Source organism: Bubalus kerabau, chromosome 3 (assembly GCF_029407905.1).
Source record: "Bubalus kerabau isolate K-KA32 ecotype Philippines breed swamp buffalo chromosome 3, PCC_UOA_SB_1v2, whole genome shotgun sequence".
In the NCBI taxonomy this organism is placed as follows: domain Eukaryota; kingdom Metazoa; phylum Chordata; class Mammalia; order Artiodactyla; family Bovidae; genus Bubalus; species Bubalus kerabau.
The window spans coordinates 119,014,841-119,032,091 of record NC_073626.1 but is presented as its reverse complement, the minus strand read 5'-3'; the positions used below and the strand labels follow the sequence as shown (position 1 = coordinate 119,032,091).

The 17,251-nt window shown below is 45.6% G+C and overlaps 1 protein-coding gene across 11 annotated transcripts in view; it reads left to right on the top strand.

Annotated features, from left to right (window-relative positions):
• The first annotated feature begins 3,310 nt into the window (after positions 1 to 3,310).
• GPR39 (G protein-coupled receptor 39) overlaps positions 3,311 to 17,251 on the top strand; it is a 205,859-nt gene continuing 191,918 nt past the window's right edge. For 3 of the 11 annotated variants that reach the window (XM_055572857.1, XM_055572856.1, XM_055572860.1), the window contains exons 1-2: positions 3,316 to 3,332; positions 3,605 to 4,585. In XM_055572857.1, coding sequence (XP_055428832.1) covers positions 3,730 to 4,585 — 856 coding nt within the window. In that variant the 5' untranslated portion in view covers positions 3,316 to 3,332; positions 3,605 to 3,729. Of the gene's footprint in view, positions 3,333 to 3,604; positions 4,586 to 9,355; positions 9,997 to 17,251 lie in introns of those variants that run through there. The other 8 variants (XM_055572851.1, XM_055572855.1, XM_055572861.1 and 5 more) reach the window with 7 other exon arrangements.

Here is a 17,251-nt window from a genome sequence, read left to right as displayed (position 1 = left end):
AATTGGAATTATCAAATACACTGCTGGATGACTGGCATGCTGGAGCTGGGGAGAGGAGAAGTATCTGGTGACTTAGAAAAAGCTCCTCTCCCCAAAATGCCACTATTCAGCCTGACACAGTTTTGTCCTGCACAGAGAGCCTTCCAGAGTAGAGAGGGCTGTGGTGCCAGGCAGACCTGGGTTGGAAGCCTGCCTCCAATCTTTAATGGTTGGTCACTTAATTTTCCTGATCTTCAATTTCCTCATCTGTAAAATGGGGTAATAACATCTACCTAGTAGCCTTGTGAGTATTCAAAGAAATGAATCATGGAAAGTGCCAGACACATAACAGGAGCTCAAAGAATGACCAAGAGGAACTTTTCAAAGGCAGGATCAGTAGCAGGACTGAGGGATACTTGTGAGGTTCCTGACTTGTTTCCTCTTGAGAAGAAAGAAGTGAGTATGTTTGTATGCTGTGCTGGTGGTACCAGTGGTTGGAGGGCGGGGTTCTTCCAGACCTTCTTCTCAGTCACTCTGGGACAGCAAATAACCAGGGCCTTTTGCAGAGGAGTCCATTCAGGATTCTAATCTGTAGTTACCGAAGCTCCAAGAGTCCATTCTTGCTCAGTGTGTGAGCTTTGTGGGACAGCTGTAAGGCCATGAAGGTCATGTTCACCATGCACAGCTCACCAATGAGGAAGTGAGTTAAGAGTTTCTGGGCCAGCAAGTAGGTCAAATAGCATAAATCATAGAGGGAAAAGGGGTCAACAAAACATACTATTTAGGGCTTTGTGGAGAAGTGTCAGAGAGGGAAAAGGTAGAGTTCATGGTCTCAGAGCTTGTAATATAACAGAGAAGGGAAACAAAACAAAACTCTAGCCACATAAGGTGCTAACTGTAAAGATCCAATGTCCATACAACTTTTTTCTTTTCTCTGAGACAATGTCAAAATCACATACTCCCTGAGGTTTTCAGCCCACCTGCCCAGGTTTGACTTCAGAAAATAAAGTCCCTGTTTCTCTATATGTATTGTTTCCAACTCAGTTTCTGAGCACCTCTGTGCTCCCAGAATTCCCTCCCTGTTAGGAGTGTAGGTCTGTTCAGGGTTTGATAGATCTGGGTTCATTTTCAACTCCCTTACTCACTCTCTTATGGCCTTGGGGGGAAGCATCTATTCCTCTGGACACCTGTTTCTTCATCTTTAAAATGGTCACATCATAGGGTGGTGGTTATGATAATTTTGTTGTTGTTCAGTCACTAAGTCATGTCCGACTCTTTGCAACCCCATGGACTGCATCACACTAGGCTTCCGTGTCCTTCATCATCTCCTGGAGTTTGCTCAAACTCATGTCCATTGAATTGGTGATGCCATCCAACCATCTTATCCTCTGTTGCCCTCCTCTCCTACCCTCAATCTTTCCCAGCATCAGGGTCTTTTCCACTGAGTCGGCTCTTTGCATCAGGTGGCCAAAGTATTGGAGCTTCACCTTCAGCATCAGTCCTTCCAATGAGTATTCAGGGTTGATTTCCTTTACGATTGACTGGTTTGATTTCCTTGCTGTCCAAGGGATTCTCAAGAGTCTTCTCCGGCACCACAGTTTGGAAGCATCAATTCTTCTGCGCTCAGCCTTCTTTATGGTCCAACTCTCACATCCATAAATGACTACTGGAAAAAAATAGCTTTGTCAGCAAAGTGATGTCTTTGCTTTTTAATATGCTGCCTAGGTTTGTCACTCAGTCGTGTCCGACTTTTTGCGACCCAGTGGACTGTAGCCTACCAGACTCCTCCGTCCACGGGATTTTCCAGGCGAGAATACTGGAGTGGGTTGCCATTTCCTTCTCCAGGGGATTTTCCTGACCCAGGGATCGAACCTGGGTCTCCCACATTGCAGGCAGATGCTAGATCAGGGTTCAATCCCTGGGTTGGGAAGATCTCCTAGAGAAGGAAATGGCAACCCACTCCAGTATTCTTGCCTGGAAAATCCCATGGACGGCGAAGCCTGGTAGGCTACAGTCCATGGGGTCGCAAAGAGTCGGACACGACTTGGGTACTTCACTTCACTTCACTAGGTTTGTCATAACTTTCATGGCAGCAGTCACTGTCCAGAGTGATTTTGGAGCCCAAGAAAATAAAATCTGTGATAATTTAAGGATTCTCTTTTGGACAGGTCTATGCTAGGCCCTCAGGATGAACAGATAAAGAGGATCTGTTTTCTTCCTTCAAGGCAGTGGCTCTCCACCTGGGCCAGTTCTGCTTCCTCAGAGGACAACTGGCAACATCTGGAGACATCCTGGCTGTCCTTGTTGGGTGACGGTTGGGTGTGGGGTGCGGGAGACCTGGGGATGCTAAATATTCTACAATGCATAGGAGAGCCTCCCCCCAACACCAGACACCCCCACCTCCTCACCCCACCCCTGCGCGCGGCAGCGTTTCTTCGGATTTTAGAATTAGAAGAGGAAGATGGGTCCATTAAAATCTCGGAGAGGTTTTCCTCTCCGAGAAGAGGGAAAACGTCATGATTCTTAATGTCATATTTACCCCTCCTGCTGCCCTAGATGTCCCGGTCGCAGCTCCCTCGGAGGAGGACTGAGGACGCGCTTCCTGCCAGAAGCGCCCGGTGGATGGCGCCATCCTTATGCATTTACACGTCCCCAGTTAGAGATACCCCGCCGCCGCTGCCTGGGGAGGGGCCTGGGCAGCCGAGTGAAACTGAAAGGAAGGAACCTGGCGCTCGTTCCTCGGGACTCTAGGCAGGGACGCGAAGCAGGCCCTGTGCAAACGCCGCCGAGACGCTTTGCGGGAAAGGCAGGGATTCTATGGCGACCTTATTAGACTTCCTGGGGCAGCAGCTCCAGCCAGGCATAGCCTGACGGTTCACTGTCAGCACACCCCAGGGCTCGACGGCTGGGCACCAAAGAGGGTGCACTTGCTGGCTGCTCCGGGGGCCCCCGCCAACTGGACGGCGCCTGGGTCCGGTCCCCCAATCTGGTGGTGGTGGCCCAACCTTTGAAGGGGATCCCAAGGCAGGAGGGGGCAGCCGGTCTTTCCGGGCCTTAGCCGGGGACTCAGTCCAGGAGCGCACTCCAGCTTCCCCCCGGGCTGCGCCTCCCGGTGGGATGCGCGTGCGCCCAGAAGGCAACGCTAACTCGGTGGTGGCCGCGTGGGCGGCGGGGAAGGTGCGGCCAGCCGTCGCCTCGTGCTCCCGAGCCAAGTTCGGGACAGTGCCTGGTGCTGAGTCAAACCCCTGCTGGGTGGATCTGCGGGGCCGGGAGCGCAGGCGGCGATAGTTAATGATTAATCGCTTACCACCCAGCCTCCAGCCTCTTTGCACGGGAAACCGTGCTCCCGGAGGGTGAGTTTGACCAGTAAAGGCCAGGTGGCTTGGAGGGGAGCCGCAGAGAAGCCGAACAAAGCGCCAGGGACCTTCAGGGGAAGGGGCTGGGAGCTGGCGGCTGTGGGCTGACTGGCTGCAGCGAGTTTGGAACCTCCTTCCTCTGAGCTCACCAAGCCTCGCCCAGTCACCACCCCCTCAAACCCCACCCCTAAGCGCCTCCGGTTCGGCTAGCTTGGGCTGCCCCGGGAAGTTTCCATAAAGCACCTGAAATCCCAAATTACTTTTTCCAGGTGAGCTAGAGAAAGCCCTGCGCCCACTCCGGTGAGTTGCAGCTGAGAACTTTGGGCTCCGTAGGGAGGAGGAAGGGAAGTTGAGAAGGTCTTTGGACCTGGTTGCCTGGCTGACTGTCTTCCTCATGGCTTCCACAAGCCACCCCAGCAGGGACTGCTCCCAGGTCATTGATCACAGCCACGTTCCCGAATTCGAGGTGGCCACTTGGATCAAAATCACCCTCATCCTGGTGTACCTGGTTATCTTCGTGGTGGGCATCCTGGGGAACAGTGTCACCATTCGGGTCACCCAGGTGCTACAGAAGAAAGGCTACCTGCAGAAGGAGGTGACAGATCATATGGTAAGCCTGGCTTGCTCCGACATCCTGGTCTTCCTCATTGGCATGCCCATGGAGTTCTACAGCATCATCTGGAACCCCCTGACCACACCCAGCTACACCGTGTCCTGCAAGGTGCACACGTTCCTCTTTGAGGCTTGCAGCTATGCCACTCTGCTGCACGTGCTGACCCTCAGCTTTGAGCGCTACATCGCCATCTGCCACCCCTTCAGGTATAAGGCCATGTCGGGGCCCTGCCAGGTGAAACTGCTGATTGGCTTCGTCTGGGTCACCTCCGCCCTAGTGGCGCTGCCTTTGCTTTTTGCCATGGGAGTTGAGTACCCCTTGGTGAACGTGCCCAGTCACTGGGGACTCACTTGCAACCGCTCCCGCACACACCACCAGGAGCAACCGGAGAGCTCCAACATGTCTATCTGTACCAACCTGTCCAGCCGCTGGACCGTGTTCCAGTCCAGCATCTTCGGTGCCTTTGTGGTCTACCTTGTGGTCCTGGTATCCGTGGCCTTCATGTGCTGGAGCATGATGCAGGTGCTTAGGAGGAGTAAGCAGGGCACCCTGGCTGCCCAGGGGCAGCAGCTGCAGCTGAGGAAGTTGGAGAGCCAGGAGAGCAGGAGCGCCCGGAGGCAGACCATCATCTTCCTGAGTGAGTACGGGGTGCAGGGCCTCCTGGGAGCAGACCTCACCCCCACCCCACCACTGCCCCCAAGCTCCTCTTAACCCAAGCCTTGCCTTACAAGTGTGAACCTAAGTTCATGGAGGTTGAAGAGGCAGGGATATAAGCCTTTGGATGTTTCTTCTTTCTGTTTTGGAGACTGGGGTTATGATCAGAAGAGCACTTGACCAGAAGTCAGAAAGTCTAGGTACGTTCACCAGTGGCAGCTCTGTGACTGTTGGCCAAGTCTCAGCTGGCCGACAGCTTAGGTAAAATGGCGATGATAATACTGAGAAAGTGAGGGTTGAACTAGGTAACTCAGGACAGGTGCAAGTCCTCTGAGAAGGACCAAGTTCTGCAGGGCTGGAAGGGAGCATCCTTATCTAGCCCATCTTAACCCCGGGCAACCTTTCTCAGGCAATTGAACTGTGTTCCCATTTTTGTCCTCCTTAGCAGAAACAAGGCTGTCAGGAATACACTCTCCAGGCTGCGACTTTGTTCCCCCAAAGTGGTTTCCTACCCAAGTCTTAAGAAAGTGGAGCTCTCAGACACCCACTTCTCTGGGTAGTGCTTGAATGTTCGTCGTGGTGGGTCTGTTTGTTATCAGAGCATAGAAATATAGCGGGAGCGGGCTGGCTTGTTTGTCTGAAGCAGGAAATCTGGCTTCCCAGATTTCCTGCAACTTGTTTGATACCCAATTTCCATGCAGAGAACTTGATTTGTTTCCCAAACTTTGTTGTGATGCAACTATTTTGAGTCAGATCCTTCTGTGTGCCAGGAAGGGAAGGGGCCCATGATTAGTAGCCCTCCAAGACCTTAGAAGAGAGTCCTGTGGCCACCCTTTGAGAGACTGGACTTTCCCAGAAACACCCAAAGTGTATGCAGCAAAGGGTCTTTCAAAATATTTTTTAGCAGAAAGGAGAAAAAGATATCCTTGTGAGTGTGTGAGTGTGAGTCAAGGTGGAGTTGATGGAACAAATGTTTCCCTTTCTCCCCAGTCCCCTCTCCAGTGTGGCCTCCGAGGAGGAATAAATCATGGTGCTGTTTGTTTTGGTGTGGGAAACCTGAGAAACAGGTTCCAGGGTGAAAGTTAGACAAGAAAGAAAGATGGAAGGCACTTGAAGAGGGATGACAAGAATCGGGTTTTGGCCCAGCCTTACCCCTGGCTTCCACTCTATCTGTACAGTGGGCCTGACCTTATTGTATCTGTGCAAAATCAGGGGAGGGATTTTGCGGGTTGAGGATGCCTGATTCTGCATCAGGGGCTGTGCTTTTGACATATTTCCATTTCATAGAAGAGGAATTTCAGGCTTAGAGAGAACCTAGTTCAAATGCACTTAAGTGCAGCTCCCAGATTTTAACCTTGTTTTTCTGGGGTGTTTCCGAGTTGCCTATCACTCACCACATGACAGGCCAATAAATTGAGAGACAAGTTGTTGGGACAAGGAATAGCAACTTTATTTGGAAAGCCAGCAGACTGAGCAGATGATGGACTAGTGTCCCATAGAAACATCTTACCTGAGTTAGAATTCAAGCTTCTTTGTTAAAAGGGAAGGGATATGGTTGGTTGTTGCAAGTTTCTCTGTTTAGTAAGCCTTTGTTTTTGCAGCTGTATGTACAGGTAAGTTTGGTAAGATTATGATGTTCCTATAAACCTGCAGTAAGACGAATGTTATTCTGTTCTGCAACTCTTTATCTCTATATGAATGGGAAAACATTTTGTCTTTAAACATTAGAGCCTTGAGAGTGGTCCATCCTGTATATTTCATGCTATAGGCAACCTTCTTGTAGCAAAAGTGATAGAATACCTATGTTAAAGTAAAAGAAGCAGATCCAATAAAGAGTCAAGATTTGTTTCTCTGTTATTACAAGGACAGGGAAATAAGTGGTTGCCTGTGGCTTGTTCATAGGCTCAAGGGGAAGGGAAAATGAAAAAAAGCAGGACTTCTGGAAACTGGAGTAAGGCATCTGTATCGGGTGACATTGTCCAGGGACTTAGGGAGGGCACCCAACCTGACTCAATCTCTCTTACCCACTGGCTTCTGCCCAAAATATTCCAGGAAGAAGCAAGACATTGGATTTGTTTGAATATCTATTGAAAGACTAGTTCTTTCTTCCCCCATATACCTTTAGGCATGTCTTAAACTGCTAGCAGTAATTCATACTTTAGCGTGAAGAAATTTCCTTTTTTCCTTTTTTGAGTACAGACGTTACCTCCCACTCTAATTTGGGAAGTAAGACTCCATTTGACCAGGAACAAAAATAATTGATTTCTGTTTGTTCTCTATCGTATTAATCTCTTTTTTATTAATTTTTTAAAAAATTTCTCTCAGTAGATGTCTGTTCTTCTCCTAGTGGGTATTGTTCCAAGTCAAAGTCAGTCTCCTAGTTGAAGTTCTGTCTCCATTCAGACATGAAATCAGAACGTCCCAGACTTTTAGGGAGAGACAAATAGGAACTTGGAGATCATCTCATCCAGTTACTAATTGCTGAGGATGAGTCTGTTCTCTCAGCTGCCCTCATTCTTTCCTTCTCCTTGTCTCCCCGTTTCTTGTAACAACTATATATTAATCACCCACTGTGTTCCCTGCATAGATTGTTGAATCGCAATTAGGTGCTCAATGTGTGGTAATGTCTTGGGGGAATTTACCATTTGTATTTAGCCCGTTGCCTCTGCAGTAGTTTTGCAGAGCAGTTCTTGCAAATGTCCCCTTCTCCCAATGAATTTCAAAGAGCTTTTGAAAATAGGATCCTCACTAATTAACTCAAGTTAGGAAATAAATTAATGGAATGAAGAGGAAGGAATCATGGTCTACATCCATCAGATTGATACAATGCAATTTACTTTGTGGGTTTCATAAAACGTATGTTTTGGGGGCATTTTTAACCCAGAACAAATGAAAATGTAAATTGTTTACAAATCGCTGAATTTAATATAGTGATTTAGCTGTCCTTTTAGCACTTCAGTTAACAGATGTATCAAATTAAAACAAATATTTGCTCATTTCAAACATCTTCTGCATTTAATGTGAAATGTAAATGACAACACAGCGCAAGATGTTTTTGGAGCTCTGGAGGCAATAAAAAAAAACCATTAAGGATTTTCTCCTCCCGTTGTTAAAAAATGCTAACTTCTGCATAACAGAAGGGAAATTCATAAATCTACTCAAGATGAGGAAGTCTATGTAGAAAATGTTATTAACTTTTCCTTTCTGCATCCTTTGCTATTGTGCCTCAGTCTAGCTGAGGTTCTTGGCTGGTGAATAATGAAAATAAATTGGGATATCCAAACAAGAAAGAGATGCTGAGACACCTACTAGCTCTCAAGCAATTTGCAGGAGAGAACAATAATAATGTGAAAATGCACATTTCTGGACACATGAGTGTCCCTTCTTGCCTCCTGTCAGCTTAGTAAGAAATCAATACTAGACATATTTCTTTCTGTATGGTCACTGCTAATATAACTTGTCCCATGCCAAGACAGCAAGGAGCTGGTACATTTGTCTCTCTATACCTTGGCTGTTGAGAATATGCAAAATGAGCCTTCCTTTCAAGAGGGTTTCCCAGCCCTTCCATCTTGTCTTTCTGAACACTCACTTGGAGTTCTGTGCAATGCCTGGTCCACAGACGTTCATGTTTGTGTTTATTGTACATGTGGCTTGCTGTCAGGTGTCACCCACTCAAAGTGAAATAAGAGTATTTTAAAAGAAGCATTGTAATTGGTAGCTTCCAAGAGCATAAAGTGATTGGGACTCGGTTACGGCTACTTTCTAAGGATCTGTAAGTTTGTGATTGTCTTTCAAAGATAGTTATGATTTTTTTTTTTTTTTACAGATAATTGTGAAATTAAAAAATTAAACATCATGGAGGCTTGTGTTGTTAGTAGCTCAGTTGTGTCTGACTCTTTGTGACGCCATGGACTGTGGCCTGCCAGGCTCTTTGTCCATAGAATTCTCCAGGCAAGAATACTAGAGTAGGTAGCCATTCCCTTCTCCAGGGGATCTTCCCGACCCAGGGATTGAACCTTGGTCTCCTGAATTGTAGGTGGATTCTTTACAGTCTTAGCCACCAGGACTCTATAATAAGTATAGTTTATTTATTTATTTTTTTTAAATTCTGGTTTGCTCTCCCGAGTCAGAGGGAAAGGGAAGGAGCTGCAGAGAGTGATGGAATTGCACATCAGTTTGGGTTGATTGTGGAGGATATGTTGAATATAGACTTTGTCCATCATGTGTATTAGATGGGGAAAAAATTGAGAGTTGCTGTTGTACTGAACTATTCTGAAAAGAAAATTGATGCGTGTTTGAGTATTTGTGGGGTGGGTCAGAGAGAAGCAGGGAGGAGATCAGAATCATATCCTCTGAGTCTTAAGACCCCAGATATGAGGTCAAAGTCATGTATTCAGGCGAGATGGAGGAAGCTGAGATGTTGACAGTGGCTGGAGTCCAGAGGGAAGGAGGCTCGGGGGTGGGGGCGGGGAGATATATATATATGTGTATATATATATTTAATTAAAATAAAATAATTATATATATAATTATGACTGATTTGCATTGTACAGCACAAACCAACACAACATTGCAAAATTATTATCGTCCAATTAAAAAAATAAATAAAATGGAGTCCAAAATTTCCCATGAAAAGAGGTTTTATTGGGACGTCATTGTAAAAAACAGCAGTGAAAATTATGAAATTAGTCATATTTTATTATATGTAGCTTCTAATCATATGTGAATTCTTATAATAACTTTTTTTTTTCAGAATGAAACAAATGCTTTTTGGAGGATGTAATTTTTCTGACAGAAGAGGTCTGATGGCCATTGTGTTTGATTTTCTAGAACAGGAAGCTTATAAAGAAAGCTTTCTCCCAAGAGCTTCTCTTAATTCTTTGCTGTTTAATTCACCCTCATTGAAGCTCCTGTCCTCGCATCATCTTTGTCAATTTCCCCTCCTTTTAGGATTAACTGGTCTAATTCGGCTAGACCTTCGTTTGTCAGTGGCTTGTCATTTGATTCCTGTGTTTCTGCAGCTTTCCTTTCATTGACTTCATGAAATTCTGCACCCTATGTGCAGACCATACACAGAAATATAATTAATTGAAAAATCAATCTCTATAGCCTTGTGTGTATCAACTGATTACATGGAAATGAATGCCTTAAAATACTCTGAAGTGTCCAAAGAATTTTTAAATAGTTGTTTCTTGACTAGTTTAAATTCTGGTCTTACAATCATGTTCGTGTCATTAATTTTCTTAGCAAAGACTTTTTCTCTGATGTATAAAGGGCTATGCCAACTCAGTCTCTCAGGGAAATATCACCAAAATTAAATTAGTGACATTTTTAATGTGAGAGATTATTTTGACTCAAATGTTTGGATAATTCAAGAAAAAAAGAGTTTTGCCTCAAGAATTCAGATTCCGACCTCCTCCCTTCACTGGGGTGGATGTGGCTGTAATAAATGGTGTTTCATGTTTATTTTTCTATTTGTGATGTCTGTCATAAATTCCCAGTGTTCTGCGATCACCCTGGCAGACAGACATAATGATGCTGTTTTAGTTTTATAATCAGGCTGCCTCAATGATTTCATTTCTCCGTTGGAGAGATGCATCGTTCCTGTGGAAGGGAATATTGGAAGCCCAGTCCCCATTCATTAGCAAGTCTGTTCATCTGTCTTAGTTGCATACTTCTTGGGGGCAAAGTGTAATAAGACAGCGGAGGCCTTCACTGAGCAGTGCATTCAGCTTATTAATGCTAAAACCACTCAGAATAAAAGGCTTTTTGCGTGTAGAGACAGCACAGAGCAAGTATATTGAATTGGGTGTCAAGGAGCCCTGTCTCGCCCCCCTAGGCAAGTTCCTCTGACCCACCACTTGGATGACACTGTCATCTCTCTCAACCTTTTCCTTCTATCCACCTCCCCTGATGATCTGCAACCCTGGGACGACCCAGCTGACTCTTTGCTTCTACTCCTTGGCTGCATACTGAACACTGGAGATAAGGCTGGTCACCTGCCACTGTGAGTTCTTGTAAATCAATGTGCTCAGCCTCACCTGGGCCCTGCTTGCTACTGGCACCTTCCTTTGCAGGGACCTTCAAAGAGCTTGAGCTCCTGGAGTCCGTTTTCCATTTTGAGGGACCTCGACTGCGTTTATCACCACTGGAGGAGTGTCTGCGTTGAACCTTGGCTAGGGAGACCCTGCTGCAGCCGCTGGGTCCCACTGATGCCGCCATTCCCAGCTGTGTATGTTCAAGTCCCTTAGTGGCTTCCCATGGCTCCGAGGTCACAGATCAAAATCCTTAACACAAGGACCTCATGGTTAGCTGCTCCTTCAGCTTCATGGAGTGTGTTTCTCTGGTTGTGTTAGTCAGCTGCAGTGTCATGACAAAATACCACAGGTGGCGTGGCTTAAACAGCAGACATTTATTTTCTCATAGTTCTGGAAGCTAGAAAATGGAGAGCTAGGACATGGCAGGGATGGTTTCTGGTGAGCCTACTTCTTCGGTTTGTAAATAACAGCCTTCTCATGGAGTCTTCATGGGCCCTTGTTTGGTGGGAACAGGGACAGAGATCTCTGGTACGGTTTCCTTTTCTGATAGGGAAGCTAGTCTAACCGGATTAGAGCCCAGCACATCTGATCTCGTTTAACCTTAATTACTCCCCTAAAGGCTCTGTCTCCAGACGTTGTCACATGGTGGGGTTAGGGCTTTACCCCATGAATTTGGGGGGCACAGTTCAGTCCATAACACCACTTAATTGTTCTGCCCCAGGCCCCTCCTCCTGTTCTTCAGTGGACCGTGGCCAGGCTCACTCGCTGTCACCATCTGGTCTTGGCATGTGTTGTTTCCTTTGCCTGAAATGCTTTTCTGCCTTGCTCCATGCTCTACCTTAACCTGCCAGCCCCTTCACCAAATTAGCATTTTCAGATCTCTCCTGGGAAGCATGGCTCATCCTCCTTGACTTGATTAAACCTCCCTTGAAACAGGACTCAACAGTTATAATTTTACATTTAGTGGTGAAATCATTTGATTGATGTCTGCTTTCCCTCTCATTCCTCGAGGGCAAGGAGCTGTTCTTTACTTTCCACTGTGTGTAATGCCTGGCACACAGTAGAAGTGAAGTGAAGTCACTCAGTCGTGTCCAACTCTTCACGACCCCATGGACCATAGCCCACCAGGCTCATCCGTCCATGGGATTTTCCAGGCAAGAGTACTGGAGTGGGTTGCCATTGCCTTCTCCAGACACAGCAGATGTTCAATGGAAAATTGTTGACTGAATAAATACTTAAATGCTCCTGAGCTTGGGTTTGGAAATGATGTTCTGTTTACCCTTGGGCATGCATTCCTCTGGAAATTTATCATTCTTCACAATTTTGGGGATTAGTCGAAACCTAAAGGTGCTCTTTTTTTTTTTTTTTTTTTTAAGACTCATTTTTCTTTAAAAACTTTTTTAAAATTTAATTTTGACTGTGCTGGGTCTTTGTTGCTGTGTGGGTTTTTCTCTAGTTGCAGAGAGTAGGAACTGCTCTTCATCGTGGTGTGGTGGCTTCTCATGGCAGTGGCTTCTCTTGTTGCAGGGCATGGGCTTTAGGGCTTGCAGCCTTCAATAGCTGTGGTTCTCAGGCTCTAGAGCATAGGCTCAATAGTTTTGGTACACGGGCTTACTGTAAGGCATGTGGGATCTTCCTGGACCAGGTATCGAACCTGTGTCTCCTGCATTGGCAGGGGGATTCTTTCCCACTGGACCACCAGGGAATCCCAAGATGCTCTCTTGAAAGGGATCTGATTCGGCCCGGGCCTCTGAAAAGTAAAGACATTGTGGAGGACATTAAAGATTTTATCTCTCTTGAGCCAAGGAACAGTCTGTGTTAATCAGCCCTTAAATACCATATGTACCTGCCAAGAGTTACCTTACAGTGAAAGTGGTTAGGGTGCTGTTTAACAGTCCTTGTTACACTCTGTTTAACCCGATGATAATGGAATAAGACACCTTGAAAAATTACTTCTTAGCAGGCCCTTTCACCACTTGTTGCTAAGAGGCTCCTGAGGGTAATGGAAAGAGGATGAAGTGGCGGAAATATTTTAAAAGTATTCAATCAATGTGTTTTTTTTTGAAAAAATATTTGTCATTATTTAGCTGCGTCAGATCTTAGTTGAAGCACATGGGTCACTGTTGAATGTGGGATCTTTAATTGTGGTGTGTGGGTTTCTGTCGTTGCGGCAAGCAGGCATAGGCTCAGCAGTCACAGTGCGGGCTTAGTTTCTCTGTGGCATGTGGGATCTTAGTTCCCCGGACAGGAATCAAACTCACATCCCCTGCACTGGAAGGCGGATTCTTAACTACTGGACCACCAGGGAAGTCACTAACCAACGTTTTTATTTCCCCCTTAAATTGCATTTGTTTGTAGCCATCTCCCTCAAATCTTAACCAGAAGGCTTGCCACCCCAGGGGAATTAAGAAGCAAGTGCTGCCTTGTCCAAAGGTATTGTTTTCAGTTTTTATCCCAGAAGCTGGACTTCTTAACCTTTTGATGAGGCAATTGTCTTTTAAGCCTTCAGGAGGGTGCGGAAGGATGGCTAAACTCTGTAGCTCTCCCTTTGCCATGTAACCAGCCCAGTCTGGTACACGAGATCTACTACCACGCAGCTTGTTCCAGATAAGACCATGGCTAAGGGGTTTGCCATGTCTCCTTGGAAGTCAGTGAAGGGCTTGAAGAGGTGAAGATGCATAGTTAGAGATGTGCTGCTGCTCCTAGGGTGATAGCATTTGTCACATGGCAGTTGAAGTCAAAATACAAAGCCTGGTCATGTTCCCAGAGTAGAAAAGAGACAATCCTTCATAGGGACACAGTCCTGGAAGAGCAGCTGATGCCAGTTAGTTCTTCCTGCCATTATCCATGTCCCTGGCTCTTGGCTTGTCCAAGTCTTGCTGTCACTGCAGCCTTCTATGGCCAGAGAATGACTCTGCTTCCATTCAGCTCCTCGCATGTCCCCAGCATGGCAGCGCCAACTGCCCCCATATCACGTAGGCTCTGGTTAGGAGGAGCTGGCTTGGTCATAGTCACTCTGACTTTTGGGCACCAAGTACCAATTTCATAGAAGACATTTTTTCCACGAACCTATGGGGGGATGGTTTCAGGGTGATTCAAGTGCATTACATTTATTGTGTACTTTATTTCTATTATTATTACATCAGCTTCTCCTCAGATCATTGGGCATTGGATCCTGGAGGTTGGGAACCTGTGCTCCAACTTATTTCCATTGTGCAGTGTCATTCTTCAGTGTACTCATTCTTCAGTGACAATTTCAAGTCCCTACTTCTTCCTTGAAGCCTTCCTGCACTGAGCTTCCTATGAATAATGAGCCATCTGAGGCCCCATTTCTCAGATAGCACCACAGGTGTTGTCACCCAACTATTCCCGGGGCTCCCTGAGATCAGGGACTTTGCATACCCATATTTTTTATTTTGGTCTGGGAACACAGTGGCTGTGAGTGGCTTCATGTTGTTCTTTAGGCAAGCATACTGGAGTGGGTTGCCACGTCCTCCTCCAGGGAATCTTTCCTACCCAGGGATTGAACCCATGTCTCCTGCATTGACAGGTTCTTTATTGCTGAGCCACCTAGGAGGAGCTGCTTCGAAAGTGAAGGAATTGAAATTCCCCAATGGTGGCTGCTGCCCTTGGGTAGGAGGGAGATTGCACAAACTGCAGTCTTCAGGAAGTCACTTTGGCTCTTCCCGCCTTTCCCCCGCTGCCCTGCGGTAGGCAGAAATCAGATGGCTCCTGGAGTTCCTGACCCCTGTGTACATACACCTGCTCCCACTTATTCAGTCAAACACTAATCAAGGCATTGCGGTGAAGGGATTTTGCAGAAGTAATTAAGTTCCCAAATCGGGTGACCTTAAAATAGGGAGATTTCCTGCATGGGCTTAATCAAGTCACAAGACCCTTTAAATCTAGGTCTAGGAGTCAGATACAGGGCATGTCAGAGATCAGATCACAAGATGGGTGGGAGGTAAGAGAACTTTTCCACTGCTGGCTTTGCAGATGTGTGGAACCGCTGGCAGGGAATGTAGGTGGTCCTGAGGAGCTGAGAGCCAGCAAAGAAATGGGGATCTGAATGAACTGAGAGGTGCATTTCCCCCCAGATCTGCCAGAAATAACTCAGCTTGGCTGACTCCATGAGACCCAGAGCAGAGGTTCCAGCCATGCTGGCTCTGGAGTTGTGATCCACACAACTATGAGATAATAATTCAGACACTAATTTATATTAATTTTTTATGTGACAATAGAAAACATACATTCTCTGAACTCTGATAAGGGGGCTCCAAGGTAGACACTTGTCCTGCCTTAGTTATATCTTCCAAACCTAATTTCTGGAAACTTCTCTGTGAAGAGTCCCACCTTCTAAGACCTTTACCCAAGGGCCAGCCATTCCTGAATTTACCCACCATTTATTAACATCTGCTGAGGCTCAGGGATTAGGAAATTTACCATGATCCAGAGCACCATGGAATTTTCTCTGGAGTTTTCTGGAATTTTCTCTTGTTTGAGGAGTTCAAAATTTGCAAAATTTGAGCCCCATCAGCTAGAATTTTGAACCTCTAGATACTTTGGTTGTCGAAGAGGAGGACTGTAGAGGGTTCATCTTTTAATGATCATTTTTCAAGTAGCTCTTTTTTCTCAGAGCCTGGCGCTTAGAAGGTGCTGAATAAATGTTTGGTGAATCAGTGAATATCTGGGCAGCTTTGCTGCTCACCAGGGCAGATTGCTTACATTCTTCATCATTTATTAATAGCTTCAAGAAAAAACAAAAAAAACAGGGGCAGACAGTGGGAACCAACCACAGTGATGAAAGCAAGTCTAAGAAAGAGAGATGTCTCGCTTAAGCTTTCTGCCAATTGAGAAACCTGACAAAAATTTCCTGTTTGTACTTCCTGTGTGTAAGAGCCATTCTGGCAGACAGGAACCTGCCAGACATCTCATCATGCTGCTTTACACATCTCAAGAGGGGCTGGGTGGCTGGAGAGCAGCGGTGGTAGCATAGTCTGGGGATCAGGAGGCTGCAGCGTCAAATTGCTATTGTACTTGCTAAATGTCTAACTGGCTATGAAACCAAAAGCATGCAGACATGGGAGTCAAGCCCAGTTGGGAAGGATGAAGTTCACTGAATTTGTAGAGAAAATCCATCCTCTTTCTGTAGTGAAGTGGAAAGAATCCAGCTTACCTTAGAAATAAGACACTGCACACAGGGTGTTGGGGTAGAACCAAGGTCATTTGTTCTCTGGCTTTTATATATTATTATTTTTTGGAAGACATGATATACTCAGCAGAAACAAAGCTTTCTAAGAAATTTATGGGTCGACTTTCTATGTGCCTCAATTCTGAAGGATTAAATATCATGTTGAACTGACGGCTGCATATTTTATATATTTAGAGGACAGTGGATGTATTGTCATTGTTTTTTAAGCTCAAGTTTGTCTTGACAGGGGAGGTAAGTGAAGTGGTGATTGACGATTGCTTTCTGGAGGGTGAAAAACTTACAAAGAAGTAGCCTATTCTCCTTGGATCTGGAGTTTTTCTCATTACTGTATCTCTTGAAGGTCTCTTCCTCCAGGAAACCCTCGTGGACTGGCTTTACACTGCTCTAAATTGTCCAGCAGGTCTTCATGTTTCATTTTAGTGCTTCATTCATCAAGTATTTACAAAAGCCTAAAATGTGCATGGTGTCATTAAGACTTTAGAGATGAGAGTGCTGGTTCTCCTCTTTGAGGAGCTCAATATTTCTTTAGTTAAGGCCTCAAAGTACAGAGGCGAAGACTTGTAGAAAGAATCCTAAAAATACCCTTGATGAAGAGTTGGGGAGTATTGGCTGCTTATGAAATAAACTGGTTCTTGGCACCAGAATTTTCAATAGGGTGGTTAATTAGACATCACTACTCCAGAGATGTCCTCTACAGTCTTGATATTCACAATGTGGTCCATGGATCAGCAGTATCAACATAACCTAGGAAACTAAAATACAGAGTCTTTGACCACACTCCATACCTACTGAATTAGAACTGCATTGCAAGCAAGTCTCTGTAGTTGCCACATATTAAAAGTGTGCGAAGCACCCACGTGCAACATGAGGAGGGGATTCTTTTAACTCAAAAAGAATAAAAAAGGATCAACTTAGAATGACTGAACTCACCATACATAGTAAGAACTAATTAGAGTTGTTATAAGAGCTCTATATAGTCATGACAAGTGGAAATTTGCTCTATGACATGTAGTCACAAGAAACTTAACATTATTTTGAAAAAGAAACTTAAATCAGGTTCAAAAACCTTCTTTTGCAAGGTGGTGAAAATTCAGTCTCAATGAAGTTTGGAGGAAAGTGAAAGAAAGTGTTAGTCGCTCAGTTGTGTCCAACTCTTTGCAACCCCATGGACTGTAGCCTGCCAGGCTCTTCTGTCCATGGAATTCTCCTGGAAAGAATACTGGAGTGGGTTGCCATTCCATTCTCCAGGGGATCTTCCTGCCCCAGGGACTGAACCTGGGTATCCTGCATTCCAGGCAGATTCTTTACCGTCTGAGCCATCTGCTTCCTCATGTTGTATTAAAATTCAGGGGTGCTTATGAGGTGTCCAGAAAATGGAGCTTTTAGCTCTTCCTTCAAG